The sequence below is a fragment of the Opisthocomus hoazin genome, chromosome 7, assembly GCF_030867145.1.
Source record: "Opisthocomus hoazin isolate bOpiHoa1 chromosome 7, bOpiHoa1.hap1, whole genome shotgun sequence".
Taxonomy (NCBI): domain Eukaryota; kingdom Metazoa; phylum Chordata; class Aves; order Opisthocomiformes; family Opisthocomidae; genus Opisthocomus; species Opisthocomus hoazin.
The window spans coordinates 20,163,937-20,190,241 of record NC_134420.1 but is presented as its reverse complement, the minus strand read 5'-3'; the positions used below and the strand labels follow the sequence as shown (position 1 = coordinate 20,190,241).

General features: G+C 40.3%; 2 protein-coding genes across 4 annotated transcripts in view; one reads left to right on the top strand and one right to left on the bottom strand.

Moving 5' to 3' along the window:
* The first annotated feature begins 889 nt into the window (after positions 1-889).
* Positions 890-7,459, top strand: LOC104330107 (L-lactate dehydrogenase A chain). 2 transcript variants are annotated; one of them, XM_075427197.1, is made up of 8 exons: positions 890-996; positions 2,431-2,565; positions 3,303-3,420; positions 4,164-4,337; positions 4,805-4,978; positions 5,817-5,934; positions 6,351-6,474; positions 6,655-7,459. In XM_075427197.1, the coding sequence occupies exons 2-8, from the start codon at positions 2,440-2,442 to the stop codon at positions 6,817-6,819; spliced, it is 999 nt and encodes a 332-aa protein (XP_075283312.1). In that variant the 5' UTR covers positions 890-996; positions 2,431-2,439; the 3' UTR covers positions 6,820-7,459. The 2 variants fall into 2 exon arrangements, with proteins under 2 accessions (XP_075283312.1, XP_075283313.1); XM_075427198.1 differs by having other exon boundaries at positions 933-996; positions 2,434-2,565.
* A 1,600-nt stretch (positions 7,460-9,059) lies between these two features.
* The window catches only part of TSG101 (tumor susceptibility 101), a 22,293-nt gene continuing 5,047 nt past the window's right edge, over positions 9,060-26,305 (bottom strand). The window contains exons 3-10 of one of the 2 annotated variants that reach the window (XM_075425264.1): positions 25,639-25,704; positions 24,899-25,062; positions 23,432-23,558; positions 20,032-20,098; positions 18,301-18,395; positions 12,280-12,482; positions 10,563-10,802; positions 9,060-9,399 (exon numbers count right to left, since the gene is read on the bottom strand). In XM_075425264.1, coding sequence (XP_075281379.1) covers positions 9,310-9,399; positions 10,563-10,802; positions 12,280-12,482; positions 18,301-18,395; positions 20,032-20,098; positions 23,432-23,558; positions 24,899-25,062; positions 25,639-25,704 — 1,052 coding nt within the window. In that variant the 3' untranslated portion in view covers positions 9,060-9,309. The remainder of the gene's footprint in view (positions 9,400-10,562; positions 10,803-12,279; positions 12,483-18,300; positions 18,396-20,031; positions 20,099-23,431; positions 23,559-24,898; positions 25,063-25,638; positions 25,705-26,305) is intronic. The other variant, XM_075425266.1, reaches the window with a different exon arrangement.

The following is a 26,305-nucleotide window of genomic DNA, read 5'->3' as shown; positions in this document are numbered from 1 at the left end:
CCACCTGGGAGAACCAGACATTCTCAGACCCAGAATCCTCACACACAGTAAAGCACAAATCCAGGTGCAGACATTTTGAGTACATTTACTGGCTTGAAAACTTTACCACAGGGCCGGAGAATAGCACATTTTTAAGAAGTGAGCCATGGTGGAAGCAGTGTGGAATTCTGGTTTCGATGGCTGTGCAGCCCTTCAGGAAAACTTGCAAACAAAAGTTTAACTACAAACGTGAAATTGTGTGAATAAAGGGATAAGAGGCAGCGTGGTCTTACTAAAAGTCAGTTTTGTGGGACAGCCCTGTAGCATAGTATAAAACTGAAACTTCAGGCATCCAGGAAATAATAAAAATATTTCTCGCCCTTTGTCAATATCCTAGCTAGAAGTGAAGAGCAGAGGAGAAGGACGTGGCTTTTACTAATGAACGACAGGGTGATACAGAGCCGACAGCGTGGCGTGACTGTGAAAAAGACGAGTGGGAGCCCAGTCATGGTATTTCCAGTAACGACGGGAAAACATGAGTGCTCCTGTTGGAAGCACCGGTGAGAGACTGTCTCACGCCGCGCCTCCGGCAGCCGCTCTCAAGGGCAGAGCATCCCAGCGGGGAGAGCCCGGCGGAGAGGGCGTCCAGCCAGCAGAGCACAGCTCACACCACGGGGTTTAGCCCGTCTAACTTAACACAACAAACGAGTAGGAATCGGGTGTGCAAACACACGGGAAGGGGAAGCGAACGCCGGAGAAGGATGCCTGTAACAAAACCCCAAACCTGGTTTAGATGGAAATCAGAAGCGGGTTTTCACACCCCCGCCGCCTTCCCCGCTCCCACCCCGCCCCGGCACAGCTTCCCCCTCCCCTCCCCTCCGCCCCGACGTGTCGCCGGGCACGTCTCCTCCGCCGCGGCCCGCCCGCCGCACGTCAGCCGCCCGGCCCCTACTTAAGGCGGCGGCCGGCTCCCCCCGCCCCGCCGTTACAGCCGCCGCGCTTGGGTCAGGACGCCGGGTAGGTGACATCGCGGGTCGGGGAGGGATGGGGGAGGGGGGGCTCGGCGCCCCCCGCTCCACCGAGGCCCCCTCCGGCCGAGGAGCTACCGGGCACAGCGCTGGACTTGAGCCCGGCGTTGTGTAACCGGCGGGATTTCCACACGTCCTCCCCCCGCCCCCTTCCCCCATCCATGAGGCCGCTGCGTTGCCCCGCCGTCCCCTCCCTCGAGCCTGAGGGAATTAACTCGGTCCCCTAACGGGCGTGGGGGGACCTGGGCTGCGGGGAGGGGTGCTGGGAGCGAGCCCGCGAAGGGCTGCGCTGGAAACGGAGCGTTAATGTACCACCTACCGCGGGCTCTGCCCTAACCCGCTTCTTGCGGGCGAATAGCGCTCTAAAACAAAACAAAAAAACAAACAAACAAAAAAAAAAAAATCGAGTGTTAGTTGTAACTGAGGAACGCTCGAGTGGGTGCTCCTCACCGCGCACTGAAGTGCTGATAGTGCAGAGAGGGCACCGGCCGCGTGGAGAGGTTGGGTGCTATACAGGGACACGCTGCCGGAGACTTCTGTAAGTGAAGACTGGCATATCTTGGTCAATTTTTCCTAAATTTGGGTAACTGCGGGCTTCCTGGTCTCACCCCCGCCATGCCAGCCTCGCAGCCCTTACCTGCTCTGAACGAGCTGCCGCCTGCTCAGTGCCAGCTGTCGAAGTGTCTGAGCTTGGATCCACCAGCATGGCTGCCCCTGCCTCGGGCTCTTCGGGCAAGCCAGAAGCTGTGCCAGCTGCCCAGGAAAGCACGGTGTCGGCGTCTGCAGGGACCCTGGGGTGGAAGCACAGTGCTCCATCATCATCATCGGGGCATTTCAGCACACCCGTGGCTGTCAGATCAGCACCCATATAACCCGGCTGCCATGCAGCTGGTAGCTGAAAAAAATGAGGGTGTCAGACTCCAGACATCTTAATTCAGAACTGTGCAGTTTCACTTTAAAACAAATCCGTAAAGTTGACTTTGAGGATCACACCGTGCTTAAGAAGGGCTTGCCTAAGCATTGTACAGCTTCAGCTCCGGAAAGGCTTCCGGGCACAGAGTACCGGTTTTTCAGGGTAGTAGAATGGTGATTGCCAGACCATGCTGTGCTTAGAAGTACTAAAATGGCTTCCTTCCCCTAAATGTAATATGGGTGATCATTTAGAGCATTCTGCTAATGCTGCCACCCAGCTATATAATCAGTGGTTCTTGGCTGTAGTGAGCTTAAATAGTGCATTGTCATCAATAATTCAGTTTTTTAATGACTTTCCAGTATACAGGCAGTACTGCCAGATGTTTTAGGGATGTGATTTATAGCCATTTTCTTACCATCCTGGAATAAAGTCAGGCTTGCTTGACACAGATATTTTGGTGACAGTAAGAGCTCCAAAGCCCGGAGAAATAATCCGTTGCTTTCCTTGCAGCAGTGCACCATGTCTCTCAAGGATCAGCTCATCCACAATGTCCACAAGCAGGAGCAGAGTCATGCCCACAATAAGATCAGTGTGGTTGGTGTGGGTGCAGTCGGAATGGCCTGTGCTATCAGCATCCTGATGAAGGTAAGAGTCAAGTTTGTGATGAAGTAGGACAGTTTTGACTGAGGGCTCAAAGACGGGCAAAAAGTAATCTCCCTTATTAGACTAATTGGGCTAGCACACAAGATGAGCTTCAGTTGGCCGTTCTTTTCTGTGGGCCTGAAATGAAGCAGCAATCTTAAAGCTGTTGTCAGAGAACAAATAGCTGCAGTTGTTGTGAACCAAGTTTATCCCAGTGTCAGACAGACGTGCTCTGCATATGATTTTGACTTAAGAGCTGCATCTTCCTTTGAATGACTTCCAGAATCCCTTCTAAGAACTGAGGTGTCATTTTGTCTGAAGCAGACTGTGATGGAAAAGCAGAGTGTGGACTGGAAAAAGTGGTCCTAGACACTCTGAATGACTTACCCTCTGCATTGCATCATTACATTGAAAATGCTGTGTTGAACATCAGGCTTGCTTTTCTTAACTGTAAAATAGGTTGATTATGAACAGCTATTAAATTATTCTTCATCATTGTCATGCTAAATTCTACAACTATTCCACATAGAATGTGGATATGAAAAGTACAAAACTACTAGAAATGAAGTGGATGTCCCAGGAGGCTAATTAAAGTACTCTGCTTGGGAACAAGTGATACAGATAAGCAAAATTGCTTAAATAGATCACTGGTTTTTAAAGGAATTGTAACTTCATAGTTTACAAATTGGGTATGGTGCTCAAAGGCAATTAACATAGTATTTATTCTTGGTTTCTTGTAGGACTTAGCTGATGAACTTGCCCTTGTTGATGTTGTAGAGGACAAGCTCAGAGGAGAGATGCTAGATCTCCAGCATGGCAGCCTCTTCCTTAGAACACCGAAGATTGTCTCTGGCAAAGGCAAGTAGTTGGCTCTAACGTGCTCGTTATTTCCAAATGGAGATAGCCACTTCAGATCTTAAGCTGGTCATCCAAGTCTAGCACTTAGCCTGTCACCCTGATTGTTAGGGGGAAAGCTCACTTCATTTCTGCTCAGCTGGCATTCAGTTTCATATACCTTGTTAAGGCTGGTCCACCTAGGGTATCCTCTGTTCCAGAGGTCATTGCTCCATATAGAATGATGAATTTGTCAGACACTCCTGCACCTTTGGGAATTTTATTTCACAGCCAGTTAGACCCTGAACATGTTACTTCTTGGCCACATATGTCTGACAGCTTTAAGCAACCTGACTAGGGCAAATGCAAGCCATCTTGTACCTTAGTTAATGTGCAGTTCTGGTACCCACAGGTAGCGGGTTGCGAGGGCAGAGCCTTCTTCCTTTTCTACACAGCACTGGCACTGGATGCCATACTGACAGCTACCCCATCCCCTCTGTGCCTGAGAAGCAGGTAGTACCGCTACCCAGTTCTACATGTTAGGATTTTTACATCCTCTTAGGGTTGTCACCTTTGGCAATGAACCACAGTCTTAAAAGAAAACTTTACTTTCTGTAGAAGCAAAGTCTAGGGTAACAATTACCATGAGAATTTCAGCACTCTCAAACTTGAGATTTTTAGGTTATCAGTACTAAAAGGAACTGAGAACTCCTGTCCTAAACCACGTGTAGAAAGAGGTCATGTTTGACACGATCTTTTGTCTGCAGATTACAGTGTGACCGCACACTCCAAGCTGGTCATTGTCACTGCTGGCGCCCGTCAGCAAGAAGGAGAGAGCCGCCTTAACTTGGTCCAGCGCAACGTGAACATCTTCAAATTCATCATTCCCAATGTTGTTAAATACAGTCCTGACTGCAAGTTGCTTATTGTCTCAAACCCAGGTTTGTCTTGTGTTGCTTTGCCAAGAGGATTTGGCTTAGGGAATAGTGTTTTCTTCCGTAAGAGGGGCCATTAGTATGCTAATATGACCAAGCGTAGGCTTTCAGAAAATACTGCTGCCACATAACCACACAGCAAGAAGTGTCATCTTCCCTCTCCACACTTGACAAACTGGTCCTCTGAGAAACAAACCAAGTTGCCTGCAACTTGGGTCTTCAGTTGCCTTTTAAGTGATGTTTAGCATAGGGCACAGAAAGGGGCACTGATAATGGCAAATAAGGAGTGATAAACAGCCTCTCGGTTCTGCCTTTGCAACAGTTGTTGTGTTAGCCCACTGCAGGGCCTGGCGGTGGACGTTTATGCTCTGTTCCACATAACTGGCATGCAGATAAAACCCTTACAGATGAAGGGAAGATACCATCCTAGCTATCAAATTGCTCATGAGTCATCCTCCCTGTTCTACTTACAGTGGATATTTTGACCTATGTGGCCTGGAAGATCAGTGGCTTTCCTAAACACCGTGTTATTGGTAGCGGCTGCAATCTGGACTCTGCCCGTTTCCGCCACCTCATGGGAGAAAGACTGGGCATCCACCCTCTGAGCTGCCACGGCTGGATTGTTGGAGAGCACGGAGATTCCAGTGGTAAGGGTGAAATCTGGCTGGCTGTTACACAAAACTACTTCTGATCATTTGTTTGCAAGAAACATCTCCAAAAGCTACAGCCTACTGTTGCTCAAAAATCTTTGCACTGCACCACCTTAAGAATGCAAGTCCTGCTTTAAGTCTTCTGCTGCATAGAGTAACCCTAGATGATCTATATTTGACCTGAGTTACTCTGCTTGGAAAAGGTCATTACTGTAATGTGAGAAGGCTAAACATTTCTAGTCTCAGTTGTTCCCATAACTCTCCAACAACACACACTGAAGAAGCAAGAGGGTAAAGTTCTCTGCAAGGGGCTCCCAAAGATCTGCACTAGATCTACTGGTAGTCACTTGGTTGTCTTTACTGGCATCTTGATTACTTCAAGAACTATATATAGGAACTGAAGTGCAGAGGCAAGTCTAGAAGACAGGAGAAAACGCAACTTTCTCCTTGCTTAATCTGTACTTTCTCTAGCAGCACCAGAACAGTACTGTCTGATTCCTGACACTCAGGAGGACTCACCTGGAATAAATTCTTATTTTTGAGAAATCTCTGCAAAATACAGTTACTGTCATTTTAGTTCATGTTGCTTAGGTGTTGTGCTTTAATAAAGGTATATGCAAATGTGACATTGTTTATAAAGATGTTTACATGCTCCTAAGTTCTCAGCCCACAGTTTGGATTGGCCTCATTGGTCATACTATATTTAAAGTCATATCTAAATCATAGTGATGTGTGGTGCAGATTAATCCAACTAGATCTTATGTTAACTGTTAATTTGAGGAGGATAAAACTAAGTTTGTTTTTGTGAGCTAATTGATCTGTGTGCAACTCTCAGTACCTGTCTGGAGTGGAGTGAATGTTGCTGGTGTCTCCCTGAAGGCTCTTCATCCCGAAATGGGAACTGATGCAGACAAGGAACACTGGAAGGAAGTCCATAAGCAGGTGGTAGACAGGTAAATACTGATTTTCTTCAACATGAGAACAAATGATGAAGAACTAGAGTACCTCTGAACTACAGTATCCATAGCTGGTTTCATACATACCATCGTAGCCAAAACCAAATGTCAAGATGCAGACATAATAGAACTTGAAGTAGTATTTTAAGGAGTAATGTAGATTTGGCAGAGTCAATTTTTCATGGTTAGTGAACTATTAATTTAGGGTAGTGCTTTAACCTCAAAGTTTGCAGTACAATTGTGGGGAGTAGTGTAAAATGCAAATAGAATCCTTCACTGAGTTCATTTCAGTCAGCAAATCTGTCAACCTTCTGATGCCTCCACATTAAGGCACCTCCAAAAGCCCTTTTTACAAACTTCAAATATTTAAGTTGATGGTACTTGTTTTTTACTGAGTAACTTTGTCTCTGCAGTGCCTATGAGGTCATCAAACTGAAGGGGTACACATCATGGGCTATTGGCCTTTCTGTGGCAGATGTAGCTGAAACTATTATGAAGAATTTGAGACGAGTGCACCCGATCTCTACAATTGTTAAGGTGAGTAACCCCTTTTGCTAACTTTTGTCTTGCTGAGAACTAAAAAGCTTGGAAATTATCAAGAACAGTGATAACCTTCTAGTTTAGTTTCAACTAAATTTAGTTGAGTTTTCCTGATAGAATTCATGTCTATGTATTTTACAGAATATCCTAGCCTAACTCTTCTTACCTACTTTTCAGGGCCTGCATGGAATAAAAGATGATGTCTTCCTAAGTGTTCCTTGTGTACTGGGCAGTAGTGGCATCACCGATGTAGTGAAGATGATCCTAAAACCAGAGGAAGAGGACAAATTAAGGAAGAGTGCAGATACACTCTGGGGAATCCAGAAGGAACTACAGTTTTAAACCTGCCCAAGCAGTTCACTCTTTGCAGTTTAACAGGTTTAGTGGTTGGTCTTACGTTGCACTTTCCAAGTAGGTCAAATCTTTCAATGTATGTATCTCAACTAGAACACACAGAAAGCTCAAATCTGAACAAATGAGTTTCCTGAAGATAACACTAGTTTTAAGGTTTTTCCTGTTCAGACACCCATGTTCTTAGCAAGTGCTAAATAACCTTGTCAGTCTTGTACAGTGGTGTGACAGAAATCCAGCATTCAAAGCAGCACTGCCTAGAAAACCCTTTGCCTTTTCCTCATCTTGTTTAATGTTGGTTCAGAATAATAACTAATTATTACACAATGAGAAACCAAAGACTATCTTCTCACAGTTAAAGGACTGTCAAACCAATTGACCAACCTTCTCTGCCAGCTGAATAGCTTAAATATTTCACTGTTGGTAGGTCCAAATATATTTTCCTAACACTGCTTTGGAATTTTTGTGTATTTTTTTTTTTTAGAGAACCTTATTTTTGTGTACTGTATCAGCCTAGTTGTAAGTTTGTCTCCTGAGCATGTTTTAAAAAGTTAAGGTTTCTGTATGCAACAAGCCAGTGACTGTCCAACTGTAGTACCAGCTCCAACACCAAATAAACCACAAACTGTTACTTCTGTCTCCTTGTTTTCCTCCCAAATCCAGCTCTGCCTGCACCCATCTAAATCAAACAACTCTATTTCTTCAGTCACAGTAACTCACACCTCACCCTTGTAATAATGTTGTGTGCAGCTACTCTGCTGTAGGCTCCAGATAATTATGTAGTGAACTTTCTACCAGTCTCAAGGTAGCAGTGAAAAAATAAACAGAAGTATTTAAATACTCAGAAATTAAGCTTGATTCCCATCTTAATACACTAAAACAGGCTCTACTGACACTATCTTAGTGGAGTGGAGAAATGATGCAACAAAGGAAGCATCTTGCTTACCTATACACACAAAAACACATGCAGGAAGAAATCTCTCCCCATCAAGTACCTGACATCCATAAAAGTCAACTTGCTGCCAAGCACAGAAAACCATCTCCTCTGCAACAGCAGCCATGCACAGGAACAATGACCAAAGTTACTCCTCAAAGCAAGTTGGATAAGGAAGAATTAACCATCTTCCATAGTTAATATTTTCAAACAATATACCACATTACAACAAAGAGGGAAAGGCCTTATTCTTAGCTTTTTCCAACATCAGGACACAACATACAGCTTGAGACTGGAAATGGATCACCTGCCTAAGTCCAGGGTAGATTTTTAATATGGACTGCAGCTGGTGGTACTTCTTAGAACAAAGTATTTCAGAATAAGCTGAAAGTGCTCACGAAGCAACTTCAGTAACAAAGGAAAAGCTGTAGCTACTGTACCACTTTCTCTTACATCCATGTGACCAAAACAGCACCTGGAAAGGGCACACATAGCAAAAGTGTTTTATGCAGATTACAGGAGGATAGCATGAAGCCATTTTCAAAGTTTTCAGAAGATCCATAGGACTTAAAAATTGTCTCGCCCAGCTTTTCAATATGACCTCTACTCTCTTCAGATCCAAAGCCTTCAGACAAACACTCCGTTTTGAGCCATACCGACTACTGCACGGAGACCAAGAAGCTTCTGTTTTCAAGCTAGCTTTGCTGAGGCAGCCTACAAAAGCAGACGGAGGATGACAGCAGTGTGCTGCCGAGCTGCGACAAGAGCAGCACCATAAATCACTACTGCTCTGTACAAGGTACCCTTTTTTGCAGGCAGCGCAGTGTTTAACCACCACCAGGCTTGTCAATAGGAGCTCCATCCCAGCTAGCACTGCCAGAACCCAGGCGCCCCGGGGCATTCTGGTGCGTAGCCTTTCCTGCCTGGCAGGTAGGGCAACACCAAATGTAGCAGCCTTTCTTTGTCCTAGCATTTTCTAGTAGAAAAATGCAATATACATCAAGGCTTCTTAAGGCACCACAAGGTATACACTACACTATGACCATGATCTGATGGTAGAATAGGCAAGCCAACGCAACAGTTACTAAGCTCACTTCAGGAAAACAATCCTTGGATGTCAAGCAGCAGGGCCTTGAAATTTTGAGTTTCCAGCTTTCATTGGTCGTCGCAAAGGCTAATTACACTGAAACGTCAATTTTTCCAGTTCCGGACACTGAAAAGTCTTCCAAATCTCAGAAGTATAGTTAAGCTGACACTGCATAAACCAGGCCTGTTTGTAAAGAAAGCACATTGTACATTGTTCTGTAGAGGAAGAAAATATGCAACAAGTTTTATTCAGCGTAAGTCCACCAGCACAAAGATTACAGGAGATAGAAAGTGCATTAATAAAAGCTAGTCTTTACTAAAAAGAAAATATATTATTGATTCAAAATATCTTACACTTGAATGATGTAATAACTTATTCTGGGCACCTACTGATTAAGAGAAATATCAAGAGAATGGCTGCTTCATAAGGAAATCTAACTTCCCAGTTAAAGTCTGAGAATTTAGTAGAGATCACTGAGTCCAGCAGTCTTCCTTGCTTTCTGCATTAATGCCCTCAGCTGGAACTGCTTGCGAGACAGAAGACGCACATGCTGCAGAAAGAAAGAATAAGAACAGCTGACTATTGGGAAAGTTTTGATATAACCTTAATTATATTGCAATACAAATGTTCAAAGCATGACACATTTCATGACCCAAACAGGATGTTAGTTTTTCAGAAGCACTAAATGCATTAGTCTACTAAATGGCATTTTCTTGGCTTAAAATGACTTGGCAGATGGCTACCAAATACTATAGTATATTTTTTGTCATTTTAATTATTAACTCTGCACATATTCTTATTCAAGAAAAAAGTAGTAATATGCACTCCAAGGTGAAGTCAGACTAATGCACTTCCCACAAGGCAGAGAACAGCTCTTTCAACAGCAGACAAACAGAACTAGCAAGCTACATAAGAAAGAAATAACGTGTCTATATGTAGTGCATTTTACACTGGATGTTAAAAGCTAAGCTTAAGTGGTAACTTCGGGGGAACCTCAACTGTCAGAAAAAGGAAGGACTGGTAACTCTCGTCACCCAGTAGCCCCAGTACAGACCATTAATACTTCTGCACACTGATCTTTCCAGATCCAATGGCAACGTTAATTACTCTGACATACACATTTTGAGTAGTTTTATTCCACTTTAAAAAGTGGTTTTAATCTTCTCAAAACAACAAATCTGTTTTAATTTCATGTGCTGTCACCATGCATGTAAGTTCAAAATAAAGGAAGGTTATTGAATCAGACATTATGAAAACTTTGGATTAAGGACAGCAAAGAAAGGGAACAGGTTGTCTAAGAAGGTCTGGCAGAGACAAAAAACTAGCTGGCTCCCCGCCCCCCCAACTGTGACACTCCACTGGCTGCCTCAGCAGAGGCATCCATAGACTGCAAGCGAAAAGCTGTCTGAATACCCCAATCACCTTTAAAGTTTGTTTCTCGAGAATCAGGATGCAAGCCCAATGGAAAGCTTATGTTGACGCTGCTGCACCCGTCTAATGATAAATAAATCACATCTATGATGCTTTTAAAATGGGTCTTTCATCTTAATTCTGAAATACCTCTTTTAAAACTTATGTTTCATCCTAGAAGTATTTACGTTCTTACAGGATCCTCTTCAGTGAGGAAATTACTACGTTAATAAACTGAACAAGAGTTCAAAGTACTTAAACACATTTAAAATGCATATCTTAAAAGCATCCCAAGAAACTTACCTTTAAAAAGACATCTAGATCTATCACTCCACGTCTCAATGCTTCCCCAAGATAGAAGATGGTGTCTTCAATTGCATTCTCCTCTGCATACAAGTTCAGGATCTGCTTGTAAAGTGGTGCCGTAGGAATAATCACTTCATCTATGTCATTATTTTCTGACTGATTTTCCATTTTCTCTAAGGCAGAACTGAGCTCCTCATCCTTCTTCTTGAGAAGCTCAATGTTCTTGTCAACTTCAGCCTAAAAACAATTAAGACATTTATTTCTTAGGTCTCAAGAGCTGAATGTCTTCTTGTGATACAGCTGTCGAGATGACAGATTTTTAGAAATGCCAGTTGATTCTTTACTTCTCTACTAATCTCTATTATGATTTTTACAAAGAGAAAGAGCTACCAATCTACAGATTTTGGATTCTTTAATTTTAAAAAAGGAAAGGCTGTTTTACATAATGTTAATCCATTACCAATTTGTAACTGTAGAGCAGGCATGCTAAAGGCCTTTAGGCATTTTGAAGGCGCCACATAAGGAAAAATAACCATTTAAACTAGCTAAAGATAATAAAAGCAAAGCCAAAATAATTATTTCCTTTGGAAATGTGTCTTTTGGATTAAGTTCTTACACAAGTTTGCTGAGCATGGATCACACAAACACTTAACTGTATTGGCAGGAAACAAAACATGCTGGCTTTAGCCACTGATGGTAACTATAATTTAACTGCATCTGTATGAAAAGCACCTCCTTCTGCTATTTTTGAATTTACCTCCTGCTATTTTTGATGTCCCACAGCTAACAAACTGGAAGAGACTGTACACCACTGTGGTCTTCCTCATATCACTCAAAGCTGTACAGACCGGTATCATATTCCACTCTCCCTGTCCGCACTGTCTTTTTTCCAGACTGAAGTCCTAGCTTACTTAGTCACGTCTTACATGGAAGCTGTCTGATATGCTGGATCATCCTTCTTGCCTTTGCACCAAACATCTGCAGTTCTATTATGTCCTTTCTTTCCAAGACAGGAAAGACTAGAATTCTACATCAAAGTGGGCACATTATAGATTTATATGGTGACATCATGGTATCCTCTGTTCTCTAGTCCTTATAAATAATTTCTAAATATTTTTTTAAACTGTATCTGAGCACTAAGCTCGTTTCAGAAACTGCTCATCAATCCCAAAACTTACTCCTGAGCAGTAATGCAAGGAGCAGATGAACTAAGCAGGAGACGTCAGGCCTTAATGAAAAACTGCAGAAATTTCTCAGCACAGGGAGTAAGAGAGACTCTCATCTGGGAAAGGAAAAGTCTGCAGGTTATACAAGGAGGCTGTGACTAAAATCATTGTCTCTGCACCGAGATACTGAAATGTTCTCCAGTGCTGCTGTTACACATTATTATCCAGAAACTGAGACACAATTATTAAATAATCTCACACCACTGAAATCTTTCACAGGGAGGATGGGGAAAAATAACACTGTTCCTCTACTACTGAACAACGGCATCTGTAAGATACGTGCAGGACAATGCATCTTATGGTCACTGCTATTTCTGACCTGCTTCAGTCTGAACACACGCACCTCAGTTTGGAAAGAGAATGTATATTTAAAACGAAATACACAGGAAGCTTTGCTATTTCTATCATGCTTAATAATTAATTAATTACATGCTTTGTTCACTACTAGGAATACCCAGATACAGAGCAGTGTGTCGTCCTCAGCTTACCACTTCTTGATCCAGGCGAGTTACCATCTCTTCCAGTTTCTGGTGTCCCTTCTTCAGGTCCTCTTCTGTCCGTTTCAAGGCATTGAGTTCAGCTTGTGCACGATCCATTTCTTCTTTCATCCGCCATCTCAGTTTATCACTGACTGCTGAAATGAGGGAAGCTCGAATGGTATCCTCACTGATAGTTCCATCTCTGCTGGGTCCTGCACAAGAAAATTCACAAGCATAAAAAATCAACTCTGTTCTTCAGTATAAAGCCGGTTTGAAAAAAAAGCAGCTAACTTGCTGTATGTACTTCAGCAATATGAGACAGTAAAATAAACTATTTTCCATAATAATTTTCAGAAGCAGTGAAGAGATCACAGTGAGACAGAATACATTAAGACGTACATAAGTAAATTTAAGAGTATGCATCCATTCATTCACTTTACTATTCCCATATCCACAATCTTCCTTATTCAAAAATGGCCTATTTTCCCTGAAGTCTACAAATGTTCTTAGTCCGAGTCTTTAAAAAACAATGTATTTCTAGTAAACTCTATAGGAATTAATGGATACATGTATTCAAGCACAATTAATTAACGGCTGGCTTGAAACAGTGAATTTGCCTATATGTACTCTATCTTGAGGCTTGCTAATTACTGTTTGGGGGTTTTTTGGTGGGGTTTTTTCAGATTAATAAAAATAGATGAACACTTAAGCTAACAAAAATAATTTCAATGAAAAAGATCTTAACTGCTGCCCTTTTATATGTATGAAGATCTAATAGCAGGGTCTGTTTAAGTGACAAATTACTGGACAGTATCAAGTGATTAAAAAGCTGTATAATCTAGTCTTTCCAACTGGTTTCACAATTATTATTATTCAGCCATCCTAGGGCAGGTATGGGAGGGCAATGTACAGAACATCTGTTATTGAAGTAATCTTACTTCAACAAGCAACATTTCTTAAAAGATTATAAAGCATAGAGAGAAATGCTAATCAATCATATTAGTATATGGTTTGCAGTATGTTCTAGCAGACTAGAATCAGACAGCAGTCTTTTAGGTACACGCTCAGTGTTACACTGTGCCCACCATTTCTTTTTTTAAACTTCTGCAGGATGGTACTATAATTGGAGCAGAGTGGAGGGTTTATAAAATTAGGTAATGGCACCCATGGAGAACCTGTAAAAATTCTTTCTGGATAAAATGCTTCTTTAATGTTAGTTGAATAATGAGTATTAGTCAAGCATACAGAGATTCTGTGGAATTAGTTATACAACTTGATTCTAACAAAAGCAAGCATAGCTATTTCAGGTAAGATAGAAATGACGACATACAATTTGATTGCAGGTGTACTAATCTGCCAGTTTCACTTGGTCCATCGTGCCCAGAAACTCAGGGTAGTCATTTTAGTCATAGTGAAGCAAACTACTAACCAATATTGTTCTAGTATTGTATAGCTAGCTTCTATAAATGATCGATGTTACAGTTAAACAGCAACAGAGGCTGCTATGTAGCTGAGTTACAACTGAGGTTACTACCTTCTTCGATTGTTTTGATTGCTAGTTACAACTTGTAATTTCAGTTTATGAAATCCCATTTCGATGCAGTTATACTAGAAAATATAGAAGAAAAGAAATTCTCTAATACATTAGTCATTCTTCCTCTGAAGCACTAGAGGCTTTCACATCTAAGTCTGAATATTACTGTCGCTCTTGCAAATCAGCCTTTCAGTGAGAGTACCTAATTTCAAGAGTCCATCACTAACACCTTTTTAAACAGAATGGTAAATCCTCTATGTCTGTCACAGGAAGCGTTGTGTATCTGCAGACCAGGAAACTCGGATTGCTCTAGAGAATGTGAAGTGGCTACTGGTTGTAGAATTGTATCTGTATTTATCATAAACCACTTCAGCCATTCTTCTATGAGAAAAACTGGAGTGTCACAGTTTCCCCATGCTTGTGCCTCACGTCTTCCACATCAGCAAAATTTCAATTGGATTGTAACAACTGCTAATAAAGCAGGAATTATAAGAGGTTTTGTGCCCAACCTTTCCAACTTTTATGGATGAAATGTAGAGAGATGTGCTGTAACTGGAAAGAAGATCTGCAAAAAGAACTTTTACCACACTATCTTTTTATCCAGAGACACAGTTATCAAACTCCTGAGGTTCTTACAGCATAATGTACATCGTATTTCCTAGTACCCTAGATCTCAAAAAATTACAAATTGAAAAAATATTCATCAAGGCTCCCGTAAATCTGACATAGCTAAGGACAAAACCATTAGCATATCTTTTGGTTTTCCTTCCCAAAGGTTCAGAAAAGTGTCTCAAGCCAGTTGAAACCCAATCAACCTCTTCACCTCTCTTATAATCACGGGCCCTCAGAACAAGCAAAAGGCAACAAGCAACTCAAACCACAGATCAATTTTGCTATTTAAAAACAGTAGTTCAAAGAATAGTATTTTTAGAGTAAATTACAATAAACAGTGATAAATATATTTGTCAATATTTTACTGAGAGTACTCAATAACTAAACTACTATTAACTAGAAATAAGATTATAATAATTTTACTACAGTTATTCAGGAAAAGGGTGGGCTGTTTAGTGAAATTGCAGCATTACAGTGTTCTTAGGGTAGGTTGGAAATCTTCCTAATAATCAGCAGCAATCCAGAACATAGTTTAAAAATCTACACTCTGCCTTTAGAAACAAGAATCTGAATGCAAAAAATAACAATCTTCTGTTAGGGTATCATCATAATTTAAAAAAAAAAAAAAATATATATATATATTTGGAGTGCCTGTTGCTATTATTACACTAGTAAATGCAGATTGTTGTTCACAGGACTGCACACCTTAGAATCCTTAAAACATCCAGATGAGCTTTTGTACTTATGTTGCTAATAGACTGCATAAATTCAGATCTCTTCCCTATGACTTTTACTCTATTCCTGTCCACAAAACCTACACCAAGCCAGATACGTGGAAAAATAAAACTATGCAAATGACACGAGAGGAACTATGAGAAGATGCACATCATGCTTACTAATCCATCAAATTCTTATAAAACTAAGAAAACACCAGATTTTGATAATTACTAATGTAAGCATTTTACTTATATACAAGCTGCACCAGAATACGTGTATTTTTTTTTTTTTTTTACATATGGTCATTGCCATTGGAAAAAAGACACTGAATTATTAATCAACTGATGCAAAGACAGCCATATGAAAATATAAGTGTCCCGGATCTGATTTAGAGTTCTGGCTTAAGCAATTCGCCCTGTTGCCAGTCAACAAGATAATTTTCAATATTTGGTTAACTATCTATTAAAAGCAGTCAAATGGCACCATACACACAAACCATTGCTGCTTCTTATGAAAAGGAACGAAGAACAGTGCTTTCTACACCGAGAAGTAAAACTTAAACCAAGTCAAACTCTCTGGGACAAAGAGTTTATTCACTGTTTAGCACTTCCTGTTTAAGGCAGCCAATTGTAAATATACGTGTTCCTAATACAAACAAAAAGATCTGATTTCACTTCAAGAATAGTATTCACAGAACTTCAGTTACTATTTACTTTACATAATGAATTATTCTCTAACACAAAGTCAGAACTAGCCATCAGTTCTACTCCCCCCGCCGCACCCCCCGCCCCGATATCTCTCACTGGGAGATTTTATAAAAGGCTCACTTTAACACTAAAGTACAACAGAGAAAAAAATGAAATCACAATGAGCGGATTGCAATGAAAGTTCACGCAGAAGTGCCAAAGGATAGGAAAGGGGACTTTGAACATATAAAGGATCATTTTAATAGGGCTCACTTAGATTTTATGTATCTTCTTAAAGAGCATGAACCCTTAGCATTTTCTGTCACTTCCATAATTAGCCCAGCTTGGGGAAGATTTTATGGCACACAGCCACTAAATCCACAGAGCACTGAAACCCTTAACCTTTACCAGGCAGAGTCTGGTTTCAGAAGTGACCTTACAGAATCATCGAACTTGTAACTGCATCAGAAAGGTAATTAATGGCAGACGATTGAACAGAAAGAAAAAGCCTGAAGGACTATTTGAGAAAATAGCTGTTACTAAAAACTTCAGCCACTCTGAATGAGTATTTTCATTCAATATTCAATTCAAACTAAACTCACTATAGGAAACACCCCACCCCCACAAAACTCTGAAGTTGTAGCACCTGATATGATCCTAAATAAACTATCACAGTAAGCCACTGCCAAGCAATCCATACAGGAAATAAACATTTCCAGATTAAATAAAAAAAAAACAAAACAAAACTGTACTGTAAAAAACAACAGTGCTGTAAATACACTGGATGATTAAAGAGACATGTTTGCATTCCATTTGGCACAAGAGAGAAACCATGTGTAACAGGTGTATGACTTCCACCTAACTATATCAAATGAATCAGTCTAATGTTAAATTGCCACTACAAAATCTGGCATTAAAACATGGTATCAGATGATCCAACTCAGGACTTGGAAGAGCCTTCTATGATATTTGGCAGATATTCCACCTCTGTTCATCTTCTGGGGATGAAAACGAGGGACAGAAATTAAACAGGACATACCTATATTTTAAATTAACTCTCTACTACATAAAAGCAAAACTGGATCTGTTTGAGAAAGACGCTGCAGAAAGACGATGTTCCCTAGAAAGGTTCCTATCAACTCCCCACACAACAGCCAGCGGAGACCATTAATTCTCGAGGACCCAACTACAGGCGCCCCCCCATCCCCCGAGTGCTGTTTGAGCTACTGGAGTGGGACAGCAGCTTTCTTGCAGTGTGCATGGCAGACACACATCACCTCAGAGCAGAGATGACGATGGAACGGCCAACAACTTTCAGAGAAGGCTTTTCTAGTTCAGAAGGCTGAAAGAACTTGGACACAAAGGAAGGGATCAGGCACAAGAAGAATACAATATATAACTTACTGTTGTTTCCAAATTCTGTAACAACAGAACAACTCCTCAAATGTTTTAAGAGTAAAGTAGAAGCATCTATTTTCCCTTGCCAAGCTGTGAACCTGTGTTGCTCCTATGCGCGTGAAAGAAAATTTCAAAATACACACAGTTCTGGAGGAAAGAGTGTGTATAAATAACCGGGATCTCACATGTTAAATGAAGAACCTATGGATGCACTTTTAAATTATGGTGCAAGAGACTACAAATGATTGATACTCTGAACAAGGTCACAGAAGAGTCTACATCCTTACCACGTAACTGCTCCAAAAGCACTGTCATCCAATTGGAAAGTTACTGCACCAACTTCCTACTTAACTGGACGACCTTTATCGCTGGTTCCCAATCTGTTACACATACACTAAAAGTGAGATGCAGATTGGAAACCAAGCCAGTGTACTTTGCCAGCAAAGGGCCATGGAGCAGCAGACTGGGAAAAGGTACACGGTAATACCCTAGATCTTGCTGCTGAGGGGAAGAAAGAAGGAAGTAACAAGTAAGGACCATTAAGAAGCAACAGTTAAGAGGCTGGAGAAGAAACTCAGTAAAAATGAAGCTAATTCCAAATGCGGCAGAAACCCCTGCTTTAGACAGCTACAACTTTTGGAGTAAAGAAAGTATAAAGCAGGAGTAAATAAAGTGAAGTCCAGCAGATGGTTAAAGTGAAGTCCAGCAGATGGTTAAATAAAGACAAAAACATTTTTATAAACCACAACCACAAACAGAGCAACACAGACAATCAAAAGTCATCAACAGTTAAAGGGTGAGAAAAAAAACTTTAAGGTAGTTACATGCAGTGTTCTTCAAAATATTCATAGAGCACACACAACGCATTGCATAAAACCACGAACTGTACCAAGATCCTGACTGAATAACATATAAGGCAAAGGACATAAAATGTACTTTATTCTTCATTTTAATAACTTTTTTTAATTGAGTATCAATACGTTGGAAGGTCAGATTAAGAACAACACATTCCTTTTTCCATTTACTTTCTTCACATATCAGTTACAAGGGACGCTTCAGAGAAATCCCTTCAAAGCTACTCACCAACAGTAGTCACAGGAGGCTGAGAAGGGTAGAACTGAACACTAGTGGTTGCTGGAAATGGAACACCACCTGGATACGGATAGTTTGGGTAGCTGCTTTGACAAATAAAGATATGCTAATATTACATAACTATTTATCGAACTATTTGTATCCATGTTTTTCTCTTTTCCTATACACATTCGCATTTTCCACAATTTATAGTTCTGGTATGATTTAAGAAGATACCATTTTATTTGCCCAGTCAAGCATTTGGATCATTCCAAATTCTCTTCCACCTCTTAATCTTGCCATGCAATTTCTAACTTGCCATATGAAACCCCGAAAGCAGCCAAAATGAATTACTCTAGCTAAAAACTTACAAACAGCAATTCCAATTTAATACTTTTTAATATGAGAATAGTTAGCAAGATGACTGCTGAACTGCTTTATGCAAACCTAAAAAGGTTGTGTAAATTATGGTTGCAAGATGAAACTCCTTCAGAAATTCTCAGCCCTGCTCTAAAGGATGAAGGAAAGCAAAATAATTCATTTGTTCACTGAAACAATTGCGAGAAGAAACATAATAAGACAGTCTACAACACTTTTCTAAAATACATTTACCATCAACTGAAACAAGGACTCAAATTACTCAGTACTAGACTGACAACACCTGCATACAGCAGAATACTAACCATGACTATACATAAACGAAATGGTCCAAGAAAATATGTAAAATATCAAATAAGCATATTCTGTGCCTCTCCAAGTAGCTGCAAATTTAATAGTTCTTAAAACCTTTCTGTTCATTCATAAATTACATTCTTTTAAAAATAGTTCTTCTATTACTCATTTTTGTACAAACATTAAGAGCATTTTACATAAATGCATTTAGGAGGAAAAAACTTGCCATAAGAACTTATCAATTTCCCCATTTTTGACTTCTTGAAACATAACACCCCACCTTCCTAATGCTTACAGGGTTTTAAAACTATTTTTTTTTCTGAACCTAAATGTTATATACTACAGCAACTCCTCATATGCTTATAACACAAAAACAGGACACAAGGATATTAATAATAAAAAGTATTAATTATGATGTGAAAAAATGTAGGTACACACTAGGAGGCAACAATGAGCATTTTACTATTGGCTAAGACAGAACTGCAAGTCTTCTTGAAAAGCTTTATTCCAAACTATTACATAATAAACTTAAATAAAAAGTCTTGGTTTATATTAACAGAAAGGTTTTAAAATAATTTTGGGCCTTTCAAAGTCTCTTAAGACTGCTCTGAATTAAGTCCACATTCCTGCTGGAGTCAAGGTTTGTATTAATGCAGTAATCATTTTGTTCAATGTTTTGAGTCGTTAATGACCCCAAACAATACTAACAATGCTAATAAAACCCCTCAACTTGTAGGGGTACATTTCTTTCTGCATCATGTAAACATATCAACCTTATAAAACCTAATTCAATATATGAGTGAAGCAAGGTAACATCTGGGAGTTAGGTAACAATTTTCAAAATATTTATCACTAAAGTATACTGTATTTGAAGCAAGCAACACTAAGAAAGCTAAACCTTTCTAAAACTTTCTTTTGGCTACTGACAATAACTCAGTCCTCACTTTCAAAAAAACCTGCTAACATGACAATTACACAACAAATATACCATAAGAAAATACAACTAAGACTAGATACTGTTCAGTGAAATTGTCTACTATGTAAATCATAATGTTTTAAAGGGGTTCTCACCTCGGGTTTGCAGTGCTTCCTGCTGGATAGGGAGATATTCCACCTGGAATGCCTGGCACATAGGAAGCTAAATAAAATAATGAAGTTGTTTGGGTTTACTTTTCAAAAGTTTAATATATATATTAGGATCACATATATGTTAAGCTCCAGTAAGATGTTTTTCAAAATATTACTGAACAATGAATACAGTATAACACAATGAAACAACAAGAGGAAGAAGAGAAGTCATCCTACAGCCAAACCCCCTCAAAAATGTGTACCCTGCATCCTCTAACAGCACAGCACCCCCAGACGTTTCCCATGCTGCTCTTGTGCCGCCTGGCAAGAGGGATATGTGCCCATGTCTGCTGTGAGCTATCTCTCTGCCAGCTGACCAAGGCAGCTGCTTCCCCCCAAAACATGCAAAGAACTAAACTGCAGCAGACCTTCCCTCCATGTACTGATGAGTTAGAATCTCCTTCCCATATCCAAGCACATTTTCACAAAACGCAGGCAAATTTCGCATTTCTGAAGATTCTACCTCTATAAATCAACAGTGGTTAAAATATTTTTGAGAGTATTTTATTTGGAGGAACAGTATGAGATCTGTAATTGAAGTAAATTACACATCCCTTAAAACAACTAGCTAGAACACCATTTTTTTTGTTACTCACTACTTTAAACTAACCCCTGCATGGATAAAAATGGATCTCGATTTAAAAATGTGCAACGAGTAGTTGTACTAAGTAACATGTGGATACATAAGAAACAGCACCCGTGGCAACGAAACTCCAAAAAAAAAAATGGCATGCTATTAGGGATGACTGTTATGGGTTTGCATGGCAAGGTGGCTATAGGTGTGGCTTCTGTGAGAAGCTGCAAGAAGCTTCCCCCATGTCTGATAAAGCCAGTGCCAGCCAGCTTGAAGATGGGCCCAGGCCAAGGCCAAGCCAATCAGCGACGGTGGTAACGCCTCTGTGATAACATAGTTAAGAAGGGGCAAAAAACTGTGGTGAAACGGCAGTCGGGAGGGAGGAGTGAGACGATGTGAGAGAAACAACTCTGCAGACACCACGGTCAGTGAAGAAGGAGGGGGAAGAGATGCTCGAGTTGCTGGAGCGGAGTTTTCCCTTGCAGCCTGTGTTGAAGACCATGGTGAGGCAGGCTGTGCCCCTGCAGTGCATGGAGGTCCACGGTGGAGCAGATCTCCACCTGTAGCCCATGGAAGGGACCCCATGCCAGAGCAGGTGGATGCCTGAAGGAGGCTGTGACACTGCTGGGAGCCCCGCGCTGGAGCAGGCTCCTGCCAGGACCTGCGGACCCACGGAGAGAGGAGCCCACACCAGAGCAGGTTTGCTGGCAGGGCTTGTGACCCCGTGGGGGACCCAAGCTGGAGCAGCCTGTTCCTGAAGGACTGCACCCCGTGCAGTTCGTGAAGAGCTGCAGCCCGTGGGAAGGACTCACAATGGAGAAGTTTGTGGAGAACTGTCTCCCATGAGAGGAACCTCACACTGGAGCAGAGGAAGAGTGTGAGGAGTCCTCCCCCTGAGGAGGGAGGAGCAGCAGAGACAATGTGTGATGAACTGACTGTAACCCGCATTCCCCATGCATGCACCGCTCGCTCGGAGGGGGAAGGAGGTAGAGAAACAGGATTGAAATTAAGCTTGGGAAGAAGGGAGGGGTGGGGGGAAGGTGTTTTAAGATCTGGTTTTATTTCTCATTATACTGCTCTGATGTGATTGGTGATAAATTAAACTTTCCTTTTCTCCCCAAGCTCAGTCTGTTTTGCCCATGATGGTAACTGGTGAGTGATCTCCCCCGTCCTTATCTCGATCCATGAGGCATTCATCGTATTTCCTCTCCCCTGTCCAGTTAAGGAGGGGGAGTGATAAAGCGGTTTTGACGGGCACCTGGCATTTATCCAGGCCAAACCAAAACAATGACACACCTGAAGAGCCATCTCCATTTTTTATATAATAGCTGAAAAAAGATAACCTTTCGAAGGTAACCATTGTTCTCTACTCATTAAACAATGAGTGTTTAAGTACCTTCAGAGTAGCTAGACTTCACATCAGTTGATTAGCTGTTTAACAATCCAATCATGTTCTTATCCAGTAATTTCTGCTATTTAGAAGTTATAGTTTAAAAAAAATGTTATCAGCACATATAAATGTTTAAGGCTTTAACAGTCTCAGCAATTTAAAGTTTCTTCTTGGAAATCTGACAAATCTATTGTAAAAATTATGTTTTAAATATATTTATTCCACATTTCCAGTAATTTCAGGAATATTACATAAACCAGCTTTTTTTCAAAAGAGCCAAGCTATTTTCCTTGAATGCTTTCAAATGACTCAATTTTTCAAAAAGGGCTTCATTTCTTTTTAAACAGTATATCTAGAACTTACAAAAAAACCCCAAACCTAAATGCCTGTAAAATAAAGAAAAACTGATTACGCTAGTAAAACGAAGTAGCTATTAACAACATGAAAATCCTGAAACATTTCCACAAAAATTACTTTAGCTACGCTAGCACTGAGTGACTACAAGAGTCATCAAGTGCGTTTCAATTGCTAGTCCTTCCTTAAAGCACAGTACAGGTCACAGTCTCTACTAAAACTACACTTGTGCTGACACCCGCTGTTCTTGGAAAATCAGAACAGTAGAATCACCTAGTGCTCTTACAGCTAGGCTAGCGAGGGACAAGCTAAAAAGTACCAAACGCTTACCTTTAGCCAACTATCCCTAATGGTCCCATTTATGTTTGCTACTCTTCTTCTCACGTGTTAAGAACCTAAGACCTTGTTAAAAATGGTTTCTGCTGGAAATTGTAATGAACAGTAATTCAGCTTTTCAGATGTAACACTCCAATCTGATAAAAACCATATTTCAACAGAAAACAGACACAGCCATAAAAATACGGCAAATTATATAACCCCAAATACAGCTATTCTACCATTAATGTGGAACTGTTATAACATCATTAAACAACCTGCAGCTCACCTAGTCCCCCTCCTACCCCAGTCTTTGGCTTGAGTAGGTCTACTCTACCGGGCTTTTTTTCCCACCAACGCAGTCTCTCTCCTTGGAAGAATTTCTAGTATTTTCTGTTTCCCATTTTCCCTTTATCCTCCACCCACCAATTCTCAGTCTTTAAAATAAGATACCTCCAGAAGTTTAAATAAATACAAGATTTAAAAAGTCATGAGAATTTTTGCAAGAAAATAAGAATGGGTCCCAAGTCTGAGTACCAAATCAACTTAGAAGAACGGAAAAATCACAAGGCAGGATCAAAAAAAAACAATACACCCCAGGAGTGTGGGCATAGGAGTAGGATACATTATTTGCTGACAAAATATGCAGAGCAACAACACACTTTGGAGTATCTCAGTATTTGCAGAAATCAGTAGCCATGACCACTTACTAGTTGGTGGGCCTGTCGCCTGGTATGGTGGGTAGCTTGATGAAGCGGTAGGGCGAGAAAAGACTGGAGGTTCCTCACCAAACACAACAATCATGACCTGAATCAGTTCTAGCAAGTCTGACTGGGGCTGTAAGGGTAAATCACAAGTTACTGATTTCATTAACAGACAGTTCAACTGACTATAACAACAAAAATAGCACTGTTCCATCAGCTCTCAAAAGGCATCCTTTTATTTGTGGGGGTTTTTAATATTTTGATATATATGTATATATGTGCATATTTAACCTCCTTTAAGGATTCCTTTACAGATTCCAAACCCAGCCAGCCTGTATTCAAAACAGTATAGCAAAATACAGCTGCAGTAGTGCTTACACTCAGAATAAGCTGGGTAATACATGGTTCCAGATCAACTGCAGGGCAATAAATGACTGAAGATGACTGTGCAATGATGGATTATAATAATTTTTAAAAACTTAAATCCACTCTCCAACATGAAACATTTTAATCTCATACAGCACATAGCTTTTGCCCAGGTTCAGAATGGCTCAACAGAAAAAAACATTTTAACCCACTAAGGCGTGCACAAACCTCCTTTAAATATAGCTAAACTAGGCTTCTCAGTTTATAACTACGTTTTATATAGGCATGATTTCATTTTGCCAAAATAAGCATAAGCATCACAAATGCAGCACCAGATTAAATGTCCTCTTTCCAAATTTTCTTCGCTCTATGATCTTCTTACTTCTTTTTACTAATCTCTCAAACTGAATGAATTCTGTATCACCTGTATCTTAGAAGATCCTCTTGCTTGTGCATGACCTACATCCTGATCCGGGCAGTCATTTTCCAGTATTACCATGCAAGCGCGAAACTACCATGCACACTTAGTAAATTTATTCCTGTTAATAACTTTTTACAGAACTATGCATCTTGTACCATTCTTCTGACCTTGTGAGCACACTTCACCTTCTTTACAAGTCCATGTTTTGGTCAAAAGTTCTACGAGGCCTGCACTGCTCGATGCCGTTATTTATTGGTAAAGCAAATATATCCATATACTCAAAGTGCCAGCGATGTCTACATACAGAAGTCCAAGTGCTCATGCAAGTCCATTTTAGTTGCAGAGATTAATTTCAGCCTAGAGATGTTTCACAGAATTTATAATTTCCCTTCCATAAATATCCTTATCTCACAGATCTTTCATATCAGCACCCTGCCAGGGAAGTATGCCTATGCTGCATTGGTTAATCAGACAAATGGGAACTAAAGATGCAATTAACCAGGCAACAGAACTCAACGTCCTGAACTTTAAGACATTACAAATAATTAGCAATTGTTTTCATATTAAAAAAAAAAAAGGTTTAAGATCTCAAATAAGGAGGATTATGGTTTTTGTTAAAAATTATACAATTATCTAAAGGAATTCAGAACTGAGCAATCTGAGGATTTCAAGTTCCCTATACTTACATATTTCCACTCATGCAGATAAGGAAGGTATATCTTCCCATTCGCATCAACATGCTTCCCAGTTTTTATTGTCATAGAGCTAGTGGGTTTGACAAAACAAATTGGGGGGTTGAAAGGGTAGGTGTCCAGCAGCCACAAGCAAATTGGGATATTGTATGTGTTACCTAGAAAAAGATATTTTGAAAGATTTTAAAAGTTACTCCAACTCTCTAACTGTCCTCTTGTATCCAGATTTATGGAAAACTCCTAAATCCAGAAAATTCAGCACCAAGTCAGAATCTACTCATAACATTTGACACAGAGCTCACAATATGGCCACAAACTCAGCATTTTTCAGGACAATTTGATTTACAATTATCATTTGCCACTAATATACTATCTTGTTTTTTCTACAATGCAACATTACTAGACCCTGATCTGAATCATTGTTAGCTGCAGCAATAAATGGTTTGCAAACCTCATTCAATTGCGAAGCTTGAAAAACGGGCAGTACTGAAAGAGAACAGATGTTACAGAGCTGTACAAGACTGAAGAAGCAATACTCAACATTAAAATTTTATTCCACAGCAAAAATAGGGTGTAATTTCTTTAAAACATTATACTGTGGACAAGTGAAGGATTTCAGGAAAATAATAATCACCAAAGTAGTAAAGTTGAACTAGGACAAATCTAAATAGCTTTTAATGTAATTTGGGAAAATAACAGTGGCGATGATAATAATCATAATAATAAATGCATACCTCTGTAAGGCACAGGAATGGTTCCACTGAGGCTCATCAACTCCCTAGATGAGCCATCATTAAAAACTGAAAGGGAGCAAACAGTATTTTTTAAAACAAACACATTCGCTACACTAATCTCTGTTCAGATTATACTCCATTTATTCATTAGTGTACGTTTTCAGAAGTTACACATAAACTCAGCTTGAAAGGTTCTGCTCTCGCACATTTATGGACTAACAAATGATATTCTACAGTCAGGTAACTTCTTATGAATATCGTATTTCTGAGAAAAGAATGACTAACTGCTGTCAAACTACCCTCACTGCAAATAAAACTGTTTCCTCACTCAGAGATCAAGTAAAACACGGTGGAACCATACAACTGCAAATCATACAGATTGCTTCAACAATGATCTGAACTCAAACTTCAAAACACCTGTCATCTTAGGATAACAAGAATTCCTTATGCTTTCTCCAAACAAACAGGTCAGCAAGAATACCGAAAATTACTGGTCCATAGGCATTTATCACATGATCAGTAAAGGTAGTATAACTAAAACCTAATACACTAAAGAGGAAAAAATGCACAGTGCTGGACTCACTGCCGTGTCTCAGTCTTAGCTCACAAACTGCACAGGAACCCCGACCGCAATTTGCTATACTATTTATATCAGGTATATTTACCT

Bases quoted from the DNA above. Each gene is read 5' to 3' on its own strand.
- LOC104330107 (XM_075427197.1), top strand. From the start codon at position 2,440: ATGTCTCTCAAGGATCAGCTCATCCACAATGTCCACAAGCAGGAGCAG. The intron at 3,421-4,163 runs GCAAGTAGTTGG...TTTTGTCTGCAG, and splicing joins GAAGATTGTCTCTGGCAAAG to ATTACAGTGTGACCGCACAC. The intron at 4,979-5,816 runs GTAAGGGTGAAA...TGCAACTCTCAG, and splicing joins AGAGCACGGAGATTCCAGTG to TACCTGTCTGGAGTGGAGTG.